The sequence below is a fragment of the Podarcis melisellensis genome, assembly GCF_964234715.1.
Source record: "Podarcis melisellensis genome assembly, chromosome: 8".
NCBI lineage: Eukaryota > Metazoa > Chordata > Lepidosauria > Squamata > Lacertidae > Podarcis > Podarcis melisellensis.
In genome coordinates this window covers 15693081-15716323 of record NC_138540.1, presented here as the reverse complement: position 1 = coordinate 15716323, position 23243 = coordinate 15693081, and the positions used below count along the sequence as shown (strand labels likewise).

General features: G+C 45.8%; 1 protein-coding gene across 1 annotated transcript; it reads left to right on the top strand.

The window, feature by feature from the left end:
• Positions 1-65: 65 nt before the first annotated feature.
• Positions 66-13766, top strand: LOC309376910 (F-box only protein 44-like). Its single transcript, XM_081923842.1, has 7 exons — positions 66-655; positions 2087-2353; positions 4830-5007; positions 5239-5334; positions 8032-8152; positions 10241-10452; positions 13044-13766. Coding segments are annotated over exons 2-7 (849 nt in total). The 5' UTR covers positions 66-655; positions 2087-2112; the 3' UTR covers positions 13045-13766.
• Positions 13767-23243: the final 9477 nt, after the last annotated feature.

The following is a 23243-nucleotide window of genomic DNA, read 5'->3' as shown; positions in this document are numbered from 1 at the left end:
TTCGACGTCAGCTGGCTCCTTCCAAAGGAACCGCGTCCCTCCCCTCCCGCTTCAATCGTTTAATAGCTTAAGGCGCCTCCAGATGCAAAGCTCAGAGGCGCGCGCAACGCTTCGGTTCCGAGCTGATTCTGGCCACCAGGGCTTCATTTAATCCGGGGCGGGGCGACAGGAGAGTCTCGTCATATTATGCAAATAAGCCTTACTTGGGGATCGCTCCTTGGACGTGTGCATGGATTTTTTGGAAGCTACAGTATTTATAATAGCGCTTTTTTTTAAGCCAGGGCTCTCCATCCTGGCAGCGAAGGCTTTATAGGGTCCTTCTGCAACCGTGCTCTGGAAGTTAGCCTCCTTGAGCTCAGGCAGATAGACTTCCTTCCCAGTAAACTCAGGAAAAAGTGGATTTGGGAATTGCAGTTGCTCTTTGGAGAAGAGCTTCTGCCCTCGACCGGGGCGCGCTCAATCCGAGAGGCGCATCATCGTGCGCAAAGGCACGAATCCCCTGCTCGCCTGGCCTCCAAGGGGTGGTGCTCCCTTGGGGGACCCTCCCCGAGAGTTTCCTGCCCCGTCGCCCATGTTCACATTCAGTTTCTTTTTCTTGCAAGGCTGCTGAGTGTCTTGCGGGCACCGCGTGGCTCTTGCGCATTTTCCAGCTCTGGTAAGCCTGGTTTTTTTTTTTGGAGGGAGGGGACGTTCAGGAAAAAGGCAAGCGGTGCCTTAGTCTGAGGCAGGAATCTGCAGAAGTGGAGCCTGAGAGGTTCAGTTTGTATGGGGGGGGTCCGCCCTCTCCTGCCCTCCGGACCTGTTTGCAGTAGAAGTGATGGCATGGCCTCTGAGCATGTGCCGAGCGACCCCTCCTCCTTTTCTTCCTTCTAAGTATAAGTTCGTGTTGTTTTTTCCAGGGTTTCAGATACGTGTGAACTTCTGATGGGAGTCCCTCCCCTCGCTATGAAGTGTTGCCATGTGCATGGAGTAATTGCGTTTTGGGGTCCGTGGGGATGCTCAGAATTAAATTTATTGGCCTATCCAGAAGATCCCTGTTAGACCCTTAGCCACAGAAGGGCAGGGGTACTAATTTGTCAATACAGAACAGTGAAATGCAATAGCTAGTAATGGGCTACTCAGAATAGGCCCATTGAAACGAATGGGCCTACGTTAGCCAGTTTCACTCATTTTAATGGGTCATCTCTGAAGGCAACTGATGTTGGATATAACCCAATAATAATCCTGTTTAAATTAACATTTTAACGGGGGGTGGGGTTTTAACTTGGGTGGGTGCTGTTTTATTTGGGGAGTGGGGCTGATTTAAATGGTTTCTAAATGTAATATGCTAATTTTGGATTTAATTTCACTTCATTTAATTTCATTTCACTCTTAATTGGTATCCCACCTTTCTACATCACTCTCCACAGGCTGAAGAAATGACAAAAGATCGTGCACCTTCTAACAGTCCAATATTATGACATACAAAAGTTATGTCATAATAAAAACACAACTTTAAAATGAACAACTTATATCCAATAAAGCGTTCTTCGATAACCCATTGGGATATAGTAGTGCACAATGAAATTAAATATCAGCGAATAAGAATTAAGTACAAATTCACTCTTAACAATTACAATAAACAGTTTCTAAACTATAATCAATAAAAATAACAGCAAGTCACGGTGCATAAAGTAACACAATACAAATTGAGAAGCAAAAGCACATTCAATAATAATAATAATAATTTTAATATCGCTGAACTCCTCTCTTCCCAGCTGCTTCTGCATGGTCTGGGAAAGGCTCCTCCTAGGTCTGGAAGGTGGGCCAGGGCAGGGAGAAAAAACCATTGCCTGATGGCCAGCACAAAATGCAGAAGGAGAGCTAAGAATGAAAGGGGGCAGCAGATGGATGTGGATAGAGCACAGAATGTTTAACTGGCTCTTAGAGCAGAGAAAGAAACCAGGGGGAAGAAGCAGGAAAGGAATGAAGCACGTGGCTACAACATTTTGTTGCAGCGTTCCTCTTTACAACTATTTCCCACTGCTGTTCTTCTTGTGGGATTTCTCTCTCTCATTCTCGCCCTCTTGTGGTTCTTCCCTGGAAGCAGCCGAAAGACCACTCTGAAGAAAGATGCTGACTATCGGAGACTTGCCTGAACATGTCCTGCTGGAGGTGCTGGCCCGGGTACCAGCGAGGAACCTGCTTTGCAACTGCCGGCTGGTTTGCTCCCAGTGGCGACGCCTGGTGGACGACCCCAAGATGTGGAAGATTAAGTTCCAGCGAAAGAGCGGACTTGAGACCCAAGAGTCTAAAGCCTTCTTCATTTACTCCCACAGGGAGAGGAACTTAGTCAAGAATCCTTGCGGTAAAGGTGCATCCCTGTTCAGCTGGGGGAGAAATGGGGAGGAGGGGGTTATTGCTTGGTTTCTGTTCTTTGTTTTTATTATGTGTTTTGTGTTTGTTACCTTGTATTTTTACATCCCCAAGATCTACAGATGAAGGGCAGTACAGTGGTACCTCGGGTTACAGATGCTTCAGGTTACAGATGCTTCAGGTTACAGACTCCGCTAACCCAGAAATAGTGCTTCAGGTTAAGAACTTTGCTTCAGGATGAGAACAGAAATCGTGCTCCGGCAGCACGGCGGCAGCAGGAGGCCCCATTAGCTAAAGTGGGACCTCAGGTTAAGAACAGTTTCAGGTTAAGAACAGACCTCCAGAACGAATTAAGTTCTTAACCCGAGGTACTACTGTATACAGATTTAATAAATAAGGAAAGGGAAATGGTCACAGTCCAACAAATGATTTGTGTGAAGGCTGCAAACGATGTGGAACAGGGCAGGGCAATGCTAGGTTTTCAACATCGCGGTTCCTCACCAGCCAAACATCGGGGTTTGACGATATACCACAATTTTGAAAAAAGCTGCATCGGCCCCAGCCGGCGAGGTGCTGGGCGAAAACACCACAGATCTCATTGTGGGAGCTGAGGCATTTTCAGTCCAGCGCCAGCGAAGCCAGCTCTCAGGCTCTGCTGGGGTCTGGAAAACAACTGCCCCCGGCGCAGCCAGCCCCAACGTCCCTGCCACTCATGCTGGAGCAGCAAGGATCCAAGCTGCTTCTACCTTTGATGGCATTGGGGGCAGGCAAGCTATCTTGCCCGCTCGCCCTTCACTCCCGAAGACCAACCTAGTGGCAATAGCCAAGCACATGGAATCTATGCGGGTGCGCTCCTTCTTTCTTCCGGTGGGGGTGTCATTCACCCCAGGAGGAATGACATAGCCCCCCCTCGGGCGCAAGGCGTGGGGTATCTTCACCTTGTGGAGAGGGGCTGCTGGCAAGTGCTGGGCATGCCAGCAGCATCAAAGAGCCCCAAAACCGCCTGGCTGCCTTCCACCAGGAGGGTGGGCGCCATCTTCCTGGGAGGAAAGGGACGGCACCCCCTCCTGGAGGAAGGCAGCCAGGCGGGGTCTGGGCTCTCTCAGCTGGGGAGGGGTTGCACTTTGAGAGAGCCCTCATCCTGCAGCTGGCTCGTGCGAGCCGCTGATGGGTTGAGGGCTCTGTAAAAACAGCTTGGCTCAGGCAAGGGCAGCAGCTCACTCCTCAGCCAAGCAGTTTAAAGAAGCAGAGGAAGGAACGTGCCGTATTGGTACCTCGCCAGTTCAGCTTGATTCTCCCTCTGCTGAGACAGACTACAATGGCGGTTTCACCAGCCGTATATCTGCCTCCAGCTCCCAGCTAGTTTGCTTCTCCCTCTGGGCGCTGGAGGCAGAGGGACTGGAGAGCGGTGAACGTTTCACCAGCGATATACCGCTGAGTGAAGCTGTCATCGCGGTCTGCCCCCACATAACGGTCCTGGGCGATATATCGATATATTGCCCAGGCCTAATGGGGAAGGGTTCAGTGGCAGTTAGTCAGCGGACTAGAGGTACTAGGCTGTTCCCCTAAATGTTCCTGGTATATCTGAGTATTAAAGTACCATATTAAACCCTGACACCACCTTTCCAAAGCCCAGGAAGCCTCTGCCTGACTTAGGGAAGGAGGTGAGATGCTTGAGAGCCAGCGTGGTGTAGTGGTTAAGAGTGGTAGACTCATAATCTGGAGAACCGGGTTCGCATCTCCGCTCCGCCACATGCAGCTGCTGGGTGACCTTGGGCTAGTCACACTTCTCTGAAGTCTCTCAGCCCCACTCACCTCAAAGAGTGTTTGTTGTGGGGGAGGAAGGGAAAGGAGAATGTTAGCCACTTTGAGACTCCTTCGGGTAGTGATAAAGCGGGATATCAAATCCAAACTCTTCTGCTTCTGCTTCTGCTTCTTGTGGGTGTGATGTCAGTAGGTAAAGGGACTCCTGACCATTAGATCCAGCCGTGACTGACTCTGGGGCTGCGACGCTCATCTCGCTTTATTGGCCGAGGGAGCCGGCGTACAGCTTCCATGTCATGTGGCCAGCATGACTAAGCCGCTTCTGGCAAACCAGGGCAGCGCATGGAAACGCTGTTTACGTTCCCGCTGGAGTGGTACCTATTTATCTACTTGCACTTTGAGGTGCTTTCGAACTGCTAGGTTGGCAGGAGCAGGGACTGAGGAGCGGGAGCTCACCCTGTCGTGGGGATTTGAACCACCGACCTTCTGATTGGCAAGTCCTAGGCTCTGTGGTTTAACCCACAGCACCACCCGCGTCCCGTGATGTCAGTACATCATGCCTAAAACATCCCCCCTGTTGCCCTCACTGGCCCGCATGTTCCTCCAGGATCTGTATCCTCTCCTTTGCCTGGCTGCTGACTCCTCTGTTGCTTCCACTGACTCAAAAGCCTCTTCCTTCAATGTCCGTCATTTTGGTTTGGTTTCCGCAGAGGGCCTGGACTCCTGGGCGATGAGGGTCCGTTCCGAGGGCCACTGGAAAACCGAGGAGCTGTCTGAGGAGGATTTGGCAGCCCTCCCCGTGGAAAGTTTCCTCCAGAGGAATTCCTACGCAAAAAAGAAAGACTCCTCTCCACAATGGGTCAACAGATGCTTTGCTGCGTGTGATGGGTTAGTGTCCGTGGACAGCTGTGAGTCCAAAATGACTTCCTGGCTACAAATCTGGTCCCTCAGGTACCCAAATGGGGTAACTGACCAGGGAACCCCCCCCCCACATGTCCCCCCGTCCCCCCAGAAACAGTGCTTCTGTCTTGTCGGGATTTGACCTCAGGCCACCTATCAACCGCCATCCATCCTCCAAACACCTTCAGACATTCACACAAGATGTTCTTTGTGCTTTAGGCTCTGCAGCAAGGCTCAGCTCATCATTCTGAAGGACCTTGGGTACTGGGACGAGCTGTTAGATGAAGCCAGACCTAACATCACCGTGAATGAATGGTAGGTTCAGAGCATCCAGTCTTGGTTATTGGGGGGGAGGCTGCATGATCCAAAGGACAGAACAAAAACGTATGGAATATGCAGACATGGCAAAACTTAATGGAAGACTAAGAGATCAAGACAACAAAAGAATGGAAATGGTTATTTAATATTTACAGATAAATTGTAAACAGAACATTGGCAGGATTGTTGTAATAACCTGCAATTACAGTGGTACCTCGCAAGACGAAATTAATTCGTTCTGCGAGTTTTAGTCTTGCGAATTTTTCGTCTTGCGAAGCACGGATTCCCATAGGAATGCATTGAAAATTATGCAAGACGTTTTCGTCTTGTGAAGCAAGCCCATGGGGAAATTCGTCTTGCGAAGCAACTCAAAAAACGAAAAACTCTTTCGTCTTGCGAATTTTTCATCTTACGAGGCATTCGTCTTGCGAGGTACCACTGTACATACAATTTGTTCATTTATTCATCTGTCTTAAATATATTTTAAAATAGATCAATAAATGAGCAAATTAAGTTAATTTGGATATACAGAAGATATTAAAAATGAATTTAAGGAACCGCAGGAAGAGGGGCAAGGAAGTCAAGTTTTGAAATGTTAAAATGATCGTAAAATTAGTGAATGTAGAAATCTGAAAAGCAGGATCTGGTAGGATTCCAGACAGCTCCAAATCTGGCAGTGTGGTCCAACCCAACACCTTTCAACCTTGGGTCTCCTAGTGTTACTGGACTACAACTGCCATCACCCCTCACCATTGGTGTGCTGGGGATGATGGGACTTGTAGTCCAACCACCTAAGGTTATAGAACACTGTTCATCCACTCTGAGCCTTCCTCCCCCCCTATAATTTTTCTGTTTTACATTTTAGAATATCCATTTAAACGACCTTAAAATATCAATGACTTCCCTTCTTCTCTTTCCATGGTTCATTTTGCATAACATAAATCCCTGCATATTTTATATAAACTGAACCATTCAGTATTCCATTATTGCATTCATCCAAACTTATTTGCACTGTTGAATTTATCTTAATGCTGCCAATGTTTTTGAGTGTACTCAATTCCCCCCCATATATTCAACAAACATTTTCCAGTCTTCTTTAAGCATATGTTCTCTTATTCTCTATGTTAAGTCCGCAAGCTGCGCATAGTCCATCAGTTTAAGTTTCCACTCTTCTTTAGTTGGGACCTTGCTCGTTTTCCATTTTGGGGCCAACAAAATATGGGCCGCAGTAGTAGCATACATAAATAACCTTGTTTTGTTAGCACCCTGAGCCTTTTTGCACCTTTGCAGGCCTTGAATTTCCTGAGCAAGCTGTGCCTCACTGAGATAAGGTCCTCCTTAAAGGGCCTGCAGGCAGACATGAATGGCACAGTCAGAGATAGCGATGCTTCTGAGTAACAACTGCTGGAAAGGCAGGAAGGGAGAAGGTTCTTGTACTCGGGTCCTGCTTGTGGGTTTCCCAGAATGGGCATCTGGTTGGCCACTGTGAGAACAGGATGCTGGACTCCATGGTCCATTGGCTTGATCTAGCAAGCTCTTCTTATGTTTTGTAGACACACCAAATAATATATCTACATACAAACATAAGAAGAGCCCTCCTAGATCAGGCCAATGACCTGTCTAGTCCAGCCTCCTGTGCTTGTGCAACTGGTATTCAAATGTGTCCCACCTCTTAACAGTGAAGGGAGAACACAGACCCCATGGCTGGTAGCTTCAAGAACCACCTCTCTGCATTTGAACCTAGCCAGACCCTGAGATCATCTTCCAAGGGCCTCCATTGTGTGCCTCCCCCTCGAGAGGTCCGGTGCGTGGCAACATGAAAACGGGGCCACCTCTGCAGTGGCTCCCCATCTGTGGAATGCTCTCCCCAGGGAAGTTCACCTGGCTCCTTCATTATACAGCTTTCGGTGTCAGGCAAAAATGTTCTTTTTTTAACCAGGCCTTTGGCTGACTGACACCCGATGTCCTTTTAAAATGTAGTGGGTTGTTTTTGTTTATATTTTGATTAGGTGTTTTGTGGTTTTATATTGCAATTTTATGTTGTAACCGCCCTGAGACCTGCACATATAGGGCATTATAGAAATATAATACAGTGGTAACTTGGGATACGAATGGGATCCGTTCCAGAGCCCTGTTCGCATCCTGAAGTGAACGCAACCTGTGTCTGCTTGTGCACGGGCCGCATTTCACCGCTTCCGCGCATGCGCATGATGTCATTTTGACTATCTGCACATGTGTGTGCAGCGAAACCCAGAAGTAACACGCTCCGTTACTTCTGCGTCGCCACGGAGCGCAACCCAAAAATATTTAACTTGAAGCACATTTATCCCGAGGTATGACTGTAATAATAATAATAATAATAATAATAATAATAATAATAATGGTCATTCATTGACAATGGTCAGCCGTATTCATGCATGAAACTGATTGATGTATATAAGCATACAGCCATTCGCCATTATTGGCTATATTACTACTAATTATTTATTAGAAGTAACTGTTTTAAAGTTGTACATTCAAGTACATGGGAATAGATTTGTATCGAAAGGTCTAGGCTGCCTTGATTTTTTTTATCTGGAGGTTATCGGTCGCGAAATATATACTCTTGGTTTGGTGTTGAGTGTTCAAATCATGCCTAGTTTGGTTTCTGCCGAAACTGATGTTTTCTCTTCCCCCCCCCCCCAAAAAACCCAGCTATTATTGTCCTCCTGGCAGCCGCTATCAACTTAGCGTGAAGCTGTTGGACGCAGACTTTCAGCTCCTCCACATCCTCCATACGGAAGGGCGCGGTTCGGAAGCTCCACGCTGGCGTCGGGTCTGTAAGCCTGTAATGCTTGGGGTAGGGAGCAGAAGCAAGGATTTATCGATCTGAGGGCCAGCATTCCCTTGTATGCAGGCTTCTAGGGGCCACATTCCAGTGATGGACAGGAGCAGAGGTTGAAGTGGGCAAGCGGGTGCTTATTCATTTATTTTTATCTAAAGGAGTTTGTGGTCATCACAGAAGGAGGGAGCCAGTGTGGTGTTTTAGTTAGAGTGTCAAGACTATGACCTGGGAGACCAGGGTTCGAATCCCCACTTGGCCACGAAGTTTGAGCCCATTCAATGTCTTCTCTAAGCCTAACCTACCTCCCTGGAGATAAAATAAGGAGGTGAGAGTTATATATGGCATTTTGAGCTCATTGGAGAAAACATGGCCTATAGAAGGAAGAAATGAATACTTTCTTGGGCTCCATGATCACTGCAGATGGTGACAGCAGTCACAAAATTAAGACGCCTGCTTCTTGGGAGAAAAGCAATGACAAACCTAGACAGCATCTTAAAAAGCAGAGACATCACCTTGCCAACAAAGGCCCGTATAGTTTAAGCTATGGTTTTCCCAGTAGTGATGTATGGAAGTGAGAGCTGGACCATAAAGAAGGCTGATCGCCGAAGAATGGATGCTTTTGAATTATGGTGCTGGGTGAGACTCTTGAGAGTCCCATGGACTGCAAGAAGATCAAACCTGTCCATTCTGAAGGAAATCAGCCCTGAGTGCTCACTGGAAGGACAGATTGTGAAGCTGAGGCTCCAATACTTTGGCCACCTCATGAGAAGAGAAGACTCCCTGGAAAAGACCCTGATGTTGGGAAAGATGGAAGGCACAAGGAGAAGGGGACGACAGAGGATGAGATGGTTGGACAGTGTTCTTGAAGCTACCAGCATGAGTCTGACCAAACTGCGGGAGGCAGTGGAAGACAGGAGTGCTTGGCGTGCTCTGGTCCACTGGGTCACGAAGAGTCGGAAACGACTAAACAACAACAAAATTTAAAAACCTGTATGTGATATACACAAAATTATTGATAAAGCAAGTTCAGAGAATCATAGTTGGAAAGGGCTGTGGGGGTCATCTAGTCCAACCCCCCTGCAATGCAGGAATATTCTGCCCAACATGGGGCTTGAATCCACAACCCCAAGATTAAGAGCCCCGTGCTCTAATGACTGAGAAAGAAGATGAAAAAACCAAAATGTACAACATAGGAACAAAATCATATTGTTGTTGTTGTTTAGTTGTTTAGTCGTGTCTGACTCTTTGTGACCCCATGGACCAGAGCACGCCAGGCACTCCTGTCTTCCACTGCCACCCGCAGTTTGGTCAAGCTCACGCTGGGAGCTTCGAGAACACTGTCCAACCATCTCGTCCTCTGTCGTCCCCTTCTCCTTGTGCCCTCCATCTTTCCCAACATCAGGGTCTTTTCCAGGGAGTCTTCTCTTCTCATGAGGTGGCCAAAATATTGGAGCCTCAGCTTCAGGTTCTGTCCTTCCAGTGAGCACTCAGGACTGATTTCCTTCAGAATGGATAGGTTTGATCTTTTTGCAGTCCATGGGACTCTCAAGAGTCTCCTCCAGCACCAGAATTCAAAATTCTTTGACTATCAGCCTTCTTTATGGTCCAGCTTTCACTTCCATAAATCACTACTGGCGAAATCAGACTACATGCATGTTATAAAACAAAGTTGCACATTATTATATGCATGTCTTTGGATGTGCCTAAAAGAAAAAAAGAGGTTAGCTGGGCACTGAAAGAAGGACAGCAAAGGCACCTGACAAACATCATGCAGGGAGTTCCAAAACATCGGTGCTGCCATGCTAAAAGAAGGAATCCTAGTGCACAGTGAACATTTGTGCATCCCTTGTAATCTGGCAGGACATATTGGTTGAGTGGGGGGGTCAGGGAGATCTCCCAGCCCCCTAAAAATACTTGCCAAGCAGGACTGGTAAGTGGAGTGTCCATAGGGGAGCTCCAGGGGCCAGGCTTGAGGGCCACATTCAGCCCAAAGACCCCTACCTTTGAGGGGGGTAGTTTTCCTCCTACCTCGGCATCCTTGCCCCGTATTCAGCATATCTCTTTCTCTCCTGTCTTCAGATTTCGCAAGGGATTATCGAATGCCAGGCTGGACTCCGCTACATCCTCTTTGAACACCTGGCTGTAAACGGGAGTGGCCAGCCGCCCGAGAACAGCGTAAGAGTCACCAGGAGCAGCGTCACTCTTGGGCCATTTAATTGGGATGAAGACTTCATAGAGCCCTTTCCCAACTCAGATGACGAAGACGGCACTAGTGGCAGCGGATGCAACTGGTGAGGACCCTCCCCCCTGTCTTCTTGCAACCAATAAAGGGGAGGCTCTGTCAGCATCGCCCCTGAGCCAGTGCCACCAACTGGACTCATCCACTTCAGCCCCAACTGGGCCAGTGAGCTGGGTAGCACTTCCAGAGACCACCTTCTGCACAGAAACAGGTCAAAGTGCTGTGGACTCACAGCTTAGAGTTGTGAGCACCGGATTCACTTCCACAAGAAGACAGTCGTTGACACAGCAGAGTATAGTAGAGCATAAACCACTCAGAGAGCAGCTCTGTAGAATATCTTTTTCATTCTATCTACAACTATAATATATAACTATATACAGAGCTAAATGAGGTCTAAAATGAAAATGCTGAACTGCACTGAGTGTCTGCAGCTGCTCTTAGCAGCAACCTTATCTATACAGAGATCACACACAGGCTCTCTATACAGAGATCACACTCAGTCTCTCTCTCTTTGATGTGAGGCTGGAGCGGAATAAGTAGTGAGCAGAAAACCGCCCCTCCTCCCTGGAGAATCAGCAGAGAACATCAGCAGATTCTTGGATATGGGAGGGGTGAAATCTCCTCAGGCTCTGCCTGTCATTGGCTCTCCATCTGTCTTTGGCCGTGGCACCACCTAGAGGTGGGCTCCCTACCTACTGCCCTACCAGTGCCAATGAGCATTGCCAGCCCCCGCTGACTCTTAATTCTGTCCTGTACACTCTGCTGCGTTCCTCTGACATCTGTTCTTATGTCTGACAACATTTGCATCACCACCTCTTCAAAATTTGGTGTTTTGGAGTCTCTTCTGTCTTTCATTTTACTTTTCTCAGACTTATCTACACCACTAACCATAACTATTCCATAGTATCAAGGTCAACTCACCCAGTCACAGTCAACAAGATTTTTAGTGCACAGGCAGCAGCAGACAGCTCAGCAGCTCCCCCCTTTCAAAGTCTTAATTTCTTTACTCTTCTTATTCTTTTTAAAAACCATCCAAAATCCATTTACACACTTATATCCAATTCAAGGAGGGTAAAAGAAACACTGTATACTATTTTAACAAGCTCAGGCAGCAGCAGTTACTTTGTAGTCCCCAAAGCGGAAAAAGAAAGTTGAATGTTTCCTCTCCCTTTGTGACGCAATAATGGAGTATAGCCTTCTCCCACCGGGAGGTCCGCTTCCAGAAAGAGTCTATTCCCCTGTCAAATCTATCTCTTGCAGGGTCTCTCAATTCAGTCAAAATTTTTCCCCTTCCCCCTGCAGAAAGAGGGGTTTAGAATGTTTCCTTGGAAGTTTTGACACGTCTTTTAAAGTTACGGCTTCAGTCAGCGGTAACTTCTTTCACTTCTACTTCAGCGGAAAGGGATCAACCTCTGTAATTTAAATCCCTTCCAATCCAATTGACAGTCCGAATTTAAAACCTTTTTTACTCATGATTGTCCAATCTTTTAAAATTTGGTCAGAGAAATTGGTCGCTCATGATTGAAGGACTTCGGAGCTTCGCGCGATGAAGAAAGCAAGTAGATTCCACAGTTCCCGCGTCTCCAACCCTGCTCACTCTCGGGTCTCTTATTAGAGCTTACCAGGGAGCAGGAGAGTCGCAAGGGGTACCCGCCGGAACACCAGGTCCTCAGAACGCTCGATCTGAGGTTTTTTCGGGGTTCTGTGACGCTCTTGCTGTCACCCCAGTCTTCAAAGCGCAAGGGCTCCTTCTTCCAAAAGAGCTCTCATCCACCATTAATCGCGTGGCCAACCGGAAGTCTCAACCTGCAGTTTCATAAGAGTATATATTTAAAGTAGATAATTAAATGAATTTGGATATGCAGAAGATATTGAGAAATAAATTTAAGGAACCGCAGAAAGAGGGGGAAGGAAGTCAAACTTTGAAATGTTAAATTGATTGTAAAACTAATGAAATGTATAAACTTGAAAAGCATAAATAAAAACTTTTTTAAAATAAAAAAAAGACACATCAGGGCTTCCTGATCTTTGTAGTCTGGCCAGCTAGAGAGAACGATAGAAGCTGACTTTTGAAGGAAGATAATATTGGGTAGCAAAGAGTCCTCTGTCTTTCTCTACAGTGACATGTAAATCAAATATCTCTTCATGAGTTGGGTCTTTCTCTCATCCTGAATTATTAAAATAGGAACAGACACTGCAATCCTAACTGTTTCTACTCAGAAGTAAGCCCTATTGAATTCAGTGGGGTTTATTTTCAAGTAAGTGGGGTTAGGCTCGCAGCCTAATTTGTGTTTGGCATAGTAACTGGATACCAAATATTGTATTTTTCTGGGTTCACTTTATTTTTTTGCTAGGGTAGGATGCTCCCTTCCTTCTCTCTGCTCTTCAGAGACATATTTCTATGTAACTGACTGTGAGGGCTTATTTACTATAAAAGGAATCTCAGCACAGCAAAGCAAGCTATGGGGATTGCCGTGGTTTACACTAAGTCAGGTATGGGGAACCTTGGGCCTGCCACAACTCCCATCATTCCTTGCTATTGGGCATGCCATGCTTGCTAGGGCTGATGGGAGTTGTAGTTCTGTGACAAGCCAAGGGTTCCCTGCCCCCGTGCTAAATCCATATCTCTGCCCTCCTTTGCAGATGAGCACTCCGGCACACCATTCAAGCTTCTCGTCCCTAACTTTGAGGTGATGAACTGTAGCCCTGGGACCAGATGTGGCCCTCCCATCCGGCCCTCGGGGTTCTCCTCTCACTGGCCCTGCTCTGCTTGCTTCCTTGAGTGCCTTTGCCTAGCAGAATGTGTCCCTGAGTTGTAATAAAGCCTTTAGCTTGCCTAGATGGAGAAACCTGAGTATACAAACCTCTGGATTGTGCATGGTTTGGATGAAGCGTTCTGTTGCTCCACCCATGTTTTGCCTCAAGCCACACCTACTGCTGGTTTGTGGCCCCTGGAAAGTTGTCCTGGAGGGAATGCGGACCCCGGCCTTTCCCCTAAACCGAAGCCCTGATTGCTGCATTTCCCAATGCAATCCTCGCTGCAGACATCTTGGTGTTGATTTCCTTCTCGTAAACAAATGCATAGAACTCCGAGACTTCTCCCAAATCCTTTGCCAGATGAATTTGATGAATTCGTTTTTCTGCCATGGCTATATAGCACTGCCTACAATACTCTTTGAAGAGTAAACTGTGATAGCGGACATTGAACTTATGAAAAGAGAGAGGGGATAAAGAACTGTCTTACATGAAAAGAGTTAAAGCCTCAAATCCAAACTTACGATAAGAGGAAAAAAAGAAATTTGGTTGAGCACCACCCTGACATTTACTGTGACAAAACCTGGCAAATAAAGTCCATCTTTCAACAAATGTGTTTGCCTGTTCTTTACATTAATCACTTTTTAAAGACATCAGCATAGAGGAAAATGCTACATTCTCTATCCCTCCTGTAACATTCCAAGATCAAAGGAGCAATCGTTTTTTCCACTTCCAATGTGCTGCCATGCATATTTCAGCTGCTAGAAGCAGATTTATATCTGGGATGCGTGTGGCACTGTGGTCTAAAGCACGGAGCCTCTTGAGTTTGCAGTTCAAAGCCGCACGACAGGGTGAGCTCCCATTGCTCTGTCCCAGCTCCTGCCAACCTAGCAGTTTGAAAGCACACCAGTGCAAGTAGATAAATAGATACCACTGCAGTGGAAAGCTAAATGGCATTTCCGTGCGATCTGGTTTCCGTCATGGTGTTTTGTTGTGCCAGAAGCGGTTTAGTCCTGCTGGCCACACGACCCAGATGTAGACAAACGCCGACTCCCTCGGCCTGAAAGCGAGATGAGCGCTTCACTCCATAGTCACCTTTGCCTGGACATAACTATCCAGGGGTCCTTTACATATCTATCTATCTATCTATCTATCTATCTATCTATCTATCTATCTATCTATCATCTATCTATCTATCTATCTATCTATATCTATCTATCTATCATCTATCATCTACCTCCAAATACACAGAATGGTTGAGTTGGAATGGGCCCAAAGAGTCATCTGGCCCAACCCTCTGCAATGCAGGAATCTCATCTAGATCATACATGACAGATGCCCATCCACACTCTGCTTAAAGACCTCCAATGAAGAAGAGTCCATTCCACTGCTCAACATCTCTTAGGGTCAGAAAGTAGTTCTTGATATTTAGCCTGAATCCCCTGTCTTGTAACTTGAATCCACTGGTTTGGGTCCTACCAAAACAACAAGCTTGCTCTATCTTCCTTAGGACAGCCCTTGAGTTATCTGAAGTTGCATATCGTATCCCCCTCTTAGTCTCCTCCAGGCTAAACAGACCCAGCTCCCGCAACCTGTCTTGGTTTCCAGACCCTTAAACTGATACCTTTTATGACTTCTTCAAGGTAACCTCATAATAAACATTTCATTTTTTTGTCGTAGCGAAGTATCTGAGTTGTTGCTTTTTTATTTAGTTTTTTGCTGATTTTTGTGATGTTGGTTCTTTTGAAGAATTTGTTAACGAAATCTGCGTGCGTTGCATGTTATATATACTGCTTTAAACACTTGTACAGCACCCTTTTGGAGGAAGTAACCAAGCAAAATAAATGCACCGCAGAGGGTTGTGGAGCGCTTTCCAGGGGCCACAGCCATGCTTCATGGGGACCAATGGTGGAGCAGAATTCAGCCTAGTGGGTCACACATAGCATTGTGGCTTTTTTGTGCTAATCATAATGCTTGCTAACACACAATCTTAACATAGCAGCCAACTCCTAGGAGCTGAAGGGTCTCTCTCCCCCAATAAGTGCAATATAAAAATGTGACACTAGATGGCGACAGTGAGCTATGCAAAATTCAGCGTATCCTTCAAAACTTTTTTTAAAAAAGCATTTTCACAGCCTTTTTTATACGTGTGCAGGTTCCACCTAGGACTTCGTTGGGGACAAGGCAGTGGGTCTACTACTCCGAGTGAAATTTAATTGGACATAGCCCAGGATCTCAAGGGTTGGAAGATCTTGGGCAGGGGTGCCAACCTGAAGAAAATATTAGGATCAAGCACACCACAAACCAAACCTTGTCCAATTGACTGCAAACTGGTGCCAAAGTGGAGTGGGTTTGGTGTGCCCATGTCCCTCAGTTTGAGTGTCAATTACTCAAATGTAGGGGGGGCAGCTGGTTATGTGAAACACTTTGTTAAGGAAAATTCTGAGGTGAGAAACTACTCAACAGCCCCGCTCATCGGGGCAGAGCCCGCTGGTCTATACAGTCAGAAAGGAAGGAAGTTCCAGCCAAATATAGGTGCAAAACAGCGGTCAGTAGACCACTATCTTTATTTTTGTGCAACAGGTCCCCACAAGAGTAAGAACACCAAGCATGGGGTGTCATCCTCTTCTAAAACTTCACTCTTTCCCCCAGAATACACTTCAAGCAGCATCATTGACACATCATCACTACATCAGTGGAATGTCACAAATAGGGAGGGGTATAAGAAGATCAAACGTATCCATTCTGAAGGAAATCAGCCCTGAGTGCTCACTGGAAGGACAGATTGTAAAGCTGAGGCTCCAGTACTTTGGGCACCTCATGAGAAGAGAAGACTCCCTGGAAAAGACCCTGATGTTGGGAAAGATGGAGGGCACAAGGAGAAGGGGACGACAGAGGACGAGATGGTTGGACAGTGTTCTCGAAGCTACCAGCATGTCTGACCAAACTGCGGGAGGCAGTGGAAGACAGGAGTGCCTGGCGTGCTCTGGTCCAGGGGGTCATGAAGAGTCTGAAACAACTAAACAACTAAACAACAACAAATACAAGGGTTACAGGAATTCAACATTAGGTCACTTTATCAGACACCTTTCCCAACACCTCTTAAGTAGCCATCACTGAAAGAACAATAAAACACTTTACATATCCTTGTCCTCAGGACTTGTCTGGAGATGGGCTTTCAGAACACCTGACTTGCTAAACTGCCTCTGTTGATGTCTATCGTTGTCCCCTTGGTCACCCCCTGGATGGGGTGCCATACGCTTGGGGAATAATGGCCGAATGCCCTTTTCCTGCTGCCTATGTGACTTCCTGCTTCTTGGTTCATGGAGGGGGGGGGGTGGAGACCAAATTCACCTTTCTTTAAGGGTTAAAATGGCCTTGGAATGAGGAGAGTTAGTTAAAGTATGGATTTTCTATGAATTTATAAAGAAGGGGTCAGCTACGGTTGTAGAAGACAGGTGATGTCCAACCAAGGAAAGAAAGAAGCAAGTGGCTTTTTAAAAGCAAAGATCCTTTATTTGGTTGCAACTGGGTTCCCGATACAAAGGTGACAAAAGGTACGAGGAACCCCGTCCAAAGATAAATCCAGAATTTTATACAGTCACAATTGTAGGTGGTCTGATTCATCACAGGTTCATCAGTTTACAAGGTAAGGGGGAGGTACATGGGTGAGGGATGCAAAAGGGAGGTTCGGGTGCAAGATATAAGGTGGGGTGCAAATCCTATCTACATAAGTAATGCAGTACCTAGAAATCCAGGAAGAGATGGCAAATGGTAATGTAATCTGTTTTTTCTAGAATGGGAATTGGATGAGAATTTTATCCAACAGCTGAATTTATCACCATGCAGGGTCAAAGGAAATGGATCTGGTCATCTGATAGGAGGAAGGAAGGGAAGCTGAGTGGAAGTGATTAGGTTGAGGCTAAAAATAATATTTTTACTTTCATGGTTACAATAAAGTGATGCAATTTGAATACATGAGTTCCAATTCTTATTTTCCTGAAAGTAGTTGCAATCATTTAGAAGTTGAACAAACACTGATAAGGATACAAAGGGGTCAATTCCATTGCAAAGACACCAAATGTAACAATTGCATAAGGGTCACAGAAACGATTCACATTTACAAGTAGTAAAGACACAATTACAAGAAAAATGAAACTAGATACAATTTAAAATTACCCGGATACAAATATAAAAACAACAGCAACACTTGGATACAATTACAAAAAATACTTGGAAACAATTATAAAAATAGATTTAGGGTAAATTCAGGAAATAGGGCAGTGCAGGGAAGAAAGAAAAATGCTTTATTTGACAGAAAGGAAAGGAGAGATTTGAAGGAGGGGAATAACAGGAGAAGCATATTAAAAGGAGAGCAGACTGGAAGGCAAAATTGAGGAAATGACTGATCTCTCTCTCTCTTAGGCTGTCTTCATTTGGTTTATTTGGTCATGGTTTTCAACCTCTTTAGCTATTTTTCTACATCACTGGGAAAGCAGGGTTTGTGGCACAAAGCAGCACAAAACCAGCACTCTGCCTTGGGACCAGTTTGGTGTCAGTCAATTGGGTTTTTGGCCCTTTACTTGTGACCCCAGTTCGAGTGTCAGTAACACAGTTTGGGGGGGCAGCTGGGAAAGTGGGGTTTGCAGCACTTTGACACTGGTGTGGAGTCAATCGGACAAGGTTGGATTTTTGGCATTAACTTGTGACCCTAATTTGTTTTGTCGGTTACTTGGTTTGGGGAGTCGCACAAAACGCGGGGTTCACAGCATTGAAATAAAAAAATTAAGGTTATATGTGTATGTGATGTAGGTATGATGTTTCTGGGGGTGGTCTTGGACTCCAAGGCAGGGCAATTTAAAATGACTATATAAGGGTGGACACACCTTTGTTCTGGGTCTTCCTCCTTGTCCTGCGTGTGAAGGGGGCACCCTGTTGCAACAGTTCAATAAAGATTAGGCTTACTAGCTGCTTTGCTTCTCAATAATCTCTGTTATTTTCTCCGACTGATGGAGTACCTGCAAAGGACTCTATAAGGGCTCTTGTGCTCCCCATAAGGGAATAAGGGCAGATTTATGTTTATTACAGCATAAAACTGCACAAAACTTTGGCATCAGTTTGGGAGGGATCCTGAATTTCGGGGTTGCAGGTTAATGAAGCCATGGGGAGAGTTGCTCTTGCACTCAGGACCTGCTCAGGGGCTTCCTGTAATGGACTCGAGACTTTAACTGCTATGCGATCAGCCAGCCCAACTCCCAGGATGACCTTTAGGTGTGTGCAGATTAAGAGATCGAAGGCGGCTGCTCCACCTGCATGGAAAACACTGTGAAACTGATTGCTCTTATTTAGGGCCCATAAAGGAAGGTTTCATTTCCCCTCTCCCCCCTCTGCATTCCATCCTCCTTTTCTGCAACCAAAGATGACTAGCTCCGGGAGTCATACTTAATGGGTGTGCTTCTGTGGATCATAAATCCAACAGAGCCCAACTACAAGGAAAGAAGCGATTAGATGGGTTTACAGCCAGATTTACTGCCTCCCTCGGCTTCTCTTTTAAATTCTGCACGTTGACAGGTTAATATCTTTCTTTACAAGCTGCTGCAAGGCATAGACAAAGCTAGGTGGAGGAGGCACAAAGAGAAATGAGGCAACGCATATGTGGAATGTGTGTGTGTGTGTGTGTGTAAGGCTGTTGTCAAGAGTTGCATCACAATCCTGGATTTGGAATGCAGTCAGAATGCAGGGGGAATTCTAGGGTAGGGGATCCCAAAGTGGCCAGCAGGATTCCCAGGGGCCAAGAGGCAAGGGGGAATCACTGGTGCGATGGAGGTGTCAATGCCTATCAGACTCTAAAAAGCCCCTATCACTGGATCAAGTTCAAAAGCTTTGTTGAGTTCAATAAACTAAATAGTTTTAGCTGCCGTTGGAATAAATATGCCATTAATGGTTATGGTTTAGGATTGGATTGTGTTATTTTCTTCCTTAGTGGGTCCTGCAAAGCGCTATTCTGGATGATTTTTTATTTTAGAGTAGCGGGCACTAGGTATGAGTTTATGGAACCCAAGGGAGTGGGTCCCCCAAAATTTGGGAACCACACCTCTTACTGAGCCTGCTTTGCACTAAAGTATTTGGAGGTTTTTGCCTAGCTGGAATAGAGAACCAGTGAGACCTAGTGGTTAGAGCAGCGCTGGATTTAGGGAAGTGCTGTGGGCGGTTCCCCCAAACAGTGCGCCAAGCCAAAGGAGCACAAAATATACGCAGAACAGAAGGCAAGATGCTGGAGGGCATGAAAATAAGAAATATTTAGCGGTGTGGGCCAAATTTTGTCCTCACTCAGGGCCGCCATATTACCAAAGTTATTACCAGGGGAGAACTTTGGTAATATGGCGGCCCTGAGCGAGCCCCTGGAGACCAGGGTTCAAATCTCCACTTTGCCAGGGAACTCATTGGGTGCAATGGGTATGAGATCACTGCCTTTCCCCAGCCTACCTCACAGGGTTGTTTTGGAGGTGGAGAACCACGTGTGCCACCTGGAGTTCCTTGAAGGAAAAATATGGCACCCAAACGTAATCATAATAGTGATTGTAGAATCATAAAAGCGCAGAGCTGGAAGGGATCCCCAACGGTCATCTGGTCCAATGCCCTGCAATGCAGGAATCCCAGCTAAAGCAGCCATGAGTGATGGCCACCCAACCGCTGCTTAAAAACCTCCAAAGAAGGAGAGTCCACAACCTCCAGAGGAAGACCGTTCCACTGTCAAACAGCTCTTACTGTCAGAAAGTTTTTCCGATTATCAGTGATTGTAATAGTTAAAGCCAGGAATGGTGGCAGGCAGTTAAATGAATCCCCCCAAATCCCAAGTCCCCAACACAGCCTCGAACTAAGCCAGGACAATGACCGTTTATACAAGAACCATACATACACAACAGCAAAGAGGTGCAGAAATTCAACGGTTTGACTGATTTCCTTGGTTCCAATGGCTAATGACTCCTCTGGAAGAGGGGAATCCAGGGCTCCCCCTGCCTTCTGGTTGCTCTAAGCCAGTCCCGCTGTTCGGAATGAAGCCAAAAGAAGGTTTCGGAAATGCTGCCCTGTTTGAAAGTGAGGACAGAATCAAAGAATTGTGGAGTTGGAAGGGACCCCTGAGCAACATCTAGCCCAACCCTCTGCAATGCTGGAATATGCAGCTGCCCCATACAGGATTTGAACCTGCAAGCCTGGTGTCATCAGCACCATGCTGTAACCAACTGAGAAAATTCAGTTACTGCTTCTTTCCTGATGGGGCTCATGAAAGCCAGCAAGTTTTTAAAATTTGTGCAGGTCTGGATGAGCTCCTGGCAGACAGACTTTTGCATCGTGACAGCAAGTATGTGCAGGTAAACCGTAATCAGAGTGCAGGTGGATCTGGACCTTTTCCATCCCGCCTTGAATTTGCAGTGCGGTTTCCATGCCACCTCAGTTCACCTTTTGCAAACAAACAAACAAACAACCCCCCCCCCCAAAAAAACCTACATTATTTGTCCCGCTGTCCACTATGGTACAATTATATAACACCCATAATTAATCACATAAATTGCATTGTTATGTTATTCCACCCCATCATTTCAGTGCAAAGGAGGGGAAGGGGAACAATCAAATATGTATCATTTGCAGATGGAAAGCAATGTAAATACCTATTGTACTTGCTAGATTGATTTCCATTCCAGAAGTGGGACAAATAGGCAAAACCTGGCCATTTCTGCTCCTGGAATTGAGCAATTCTGTCTAGGTTGAGCCCCAGCACCTATCTGAAGTCACACACTGCGTAAGATCTGGAATAGAAAGACATTTTGTTTTGTTTCCGTCATCCAGTAAACGCCATACCACAACTTCCCCTGGCAGCTGGTTTCTATTGCCCAACTCTCTTCGACAAATGTTTGGCTCCCTTTTTTGTAATCTCCTTTCCTCATTCCTAGACCTTGCCATCAGCATCTCTTTCTGCGTCCAAAAACAGATGTTCTGTTATTTTTCAGCCCCAAGGAAGCCACTTCTCAGCACCTTTAACAAATGACAGCTCCCAGAAGCCGTGACTGTTTCAAATGGCATCGTAGTGCTTTGAATGTCTGGCATGAATGTCTGGCACCCATCTGAGCCTTTGGCCTTGCTGGCCGGGGCTGGTAGGTGTTGGAGTCAAAACACATTTGGAGGGCTGCAACTTCCGCCATCCCTCACATGCCTTCACTGCCCCTGGCTCCCTCCATTCCCCCTCTGCCTTCTTTTAATTCTGGGCTGGCCAACCTCTGGCTGATCCCAGACTACAACTCCCATCCTCCTCCTCCCTGACCATGCTGCCTGCGGCTGATGGGAGTTGGAGTCCATCAACATCTGGAGGGCCACAGATGTTCTCCATCTTCCTTCCTAGGCCTGGTGAAATCCAGGTCTTTTTTTTTTACTTCAAAATATCGACCAAATGCTGGCTGGGGCCATAGTCCGAAATATCTGGAGGGCACAGGATCAAAGAAGGCTATTAGGCCTAGGGATGGGTGAAATTGTCCATTTCGGTTTCTTTCATTTTTCCAATCTTCAGTTCTCTACATTGCCACATCAGTGTGCAAAGTGTGATGTGCGTCTTTAAAAAGCCTTCGTGAAAATTTCACCAGCAGTTCAGTGTGGATTTTTCCCAATATATACATTTATGCATTCAGTTTCCACTATTATTATTATTTTTGCAAAGCCTATGTTCCCTAATATTTACATTCCCCACTATGTTTATTTTTCCACATATATTTAAATTTCACAAGAACATAGGAAGAAGCCAAAGGGGGCCCATTTAGTCTAGCCTCCTCTTCTCACAATGGCTGACCAGAAGCGCCGAAGGAAAACCCACAAGCAGGGTTCTCTACTTTTGAATGCCATCTTCGTTTTATCATATGCATTTTTACGCACACTTTACCTCAGCATATGCATTTTTTGGTACACATGGCCGGCGAAGTGCATTGCAAAATATGGAAAAATGCAAATTTGGAAGGTGGGCTGCATTTCAGTTCCTGTCTTGTTTTGGAAAGTGTGAATAAAACAGATTCTTCTTTAAACAAATCCATCCCCCCATTCGTTAGTCAGGCTGACAGAAAACAGTCACTTTGCAAAACAAACAAACACCGGACTGCAGAGGTGCAGATTTCCTTTTCACGGAGGCCAAATTTCACACTAAGAATCACAAACCCCAATAGCAATGTGGCCTAACACACCAGTCACACTCCTGTCACCTCTTGGATTTTAAGAAGTCAGTTATGAACAATCGCTTAGTTGACGTGGATCAAAGTCACTCCCTTTTACCCGCTAACAAAAACATGTTTTTTAAAAACTGGTCCTTTTAAAATAAAAGCTCCACACCTCTTTATAATCTTCCGGGAGCGATTGCAATAAGGGAAGAGGAAGATGTGAATTTATTTCTCGCTGACTGACAAGGGGAGCGCTGTTAGCGTGACCCGTGTCATTACACCCTGAGGTAAAATTTGAGGTAAAATGTAATGCCGAGCCAGATATTCATGGCCATTTCTATCCTAACCACACAAGAAACCAAATTCCACAGCGATTATGAACAAACAACTGTGATTAGCTAAACTGAGGCGATCTGGAGATAAAATAAAAAGGCACGACTAGGGTTTTTCGTTTTTTACCTCAGACATGGACAGGGGGCATAGATTGCTCTCCTGACCTAAACAACAACCATGAAGTAAAATGGGAGAATTACAAAGTGCTTTGGTTCATGAGGCCGTTTTACCAAAATAAATTAACAACAAGATAGTCGATTTCCCCACTATTGTCGGTTAAGGTTATTTACTTTGCTTTATTTTTCAGAAAGGGGGTAGTCAAGATAGCATCCTCCTGTCGGTGGAAGAAGATTGGAAGAAATTTACAGAAATATTGTAAAATTAATGAATGTTAGAATGATGTTGGATAGAATTTAAGTGGTTTCCAGCTGTAATGCTTAAGAGAATATGAAAAAAAGGTTTAGAAATAGGTAAAAATTTAATGGTAAGGATTTGCTGAACTAACAATCTGAATTGGAATACAAAAAAGGGAGGTAAGAGGAGGTCCGGGAAATAAGTT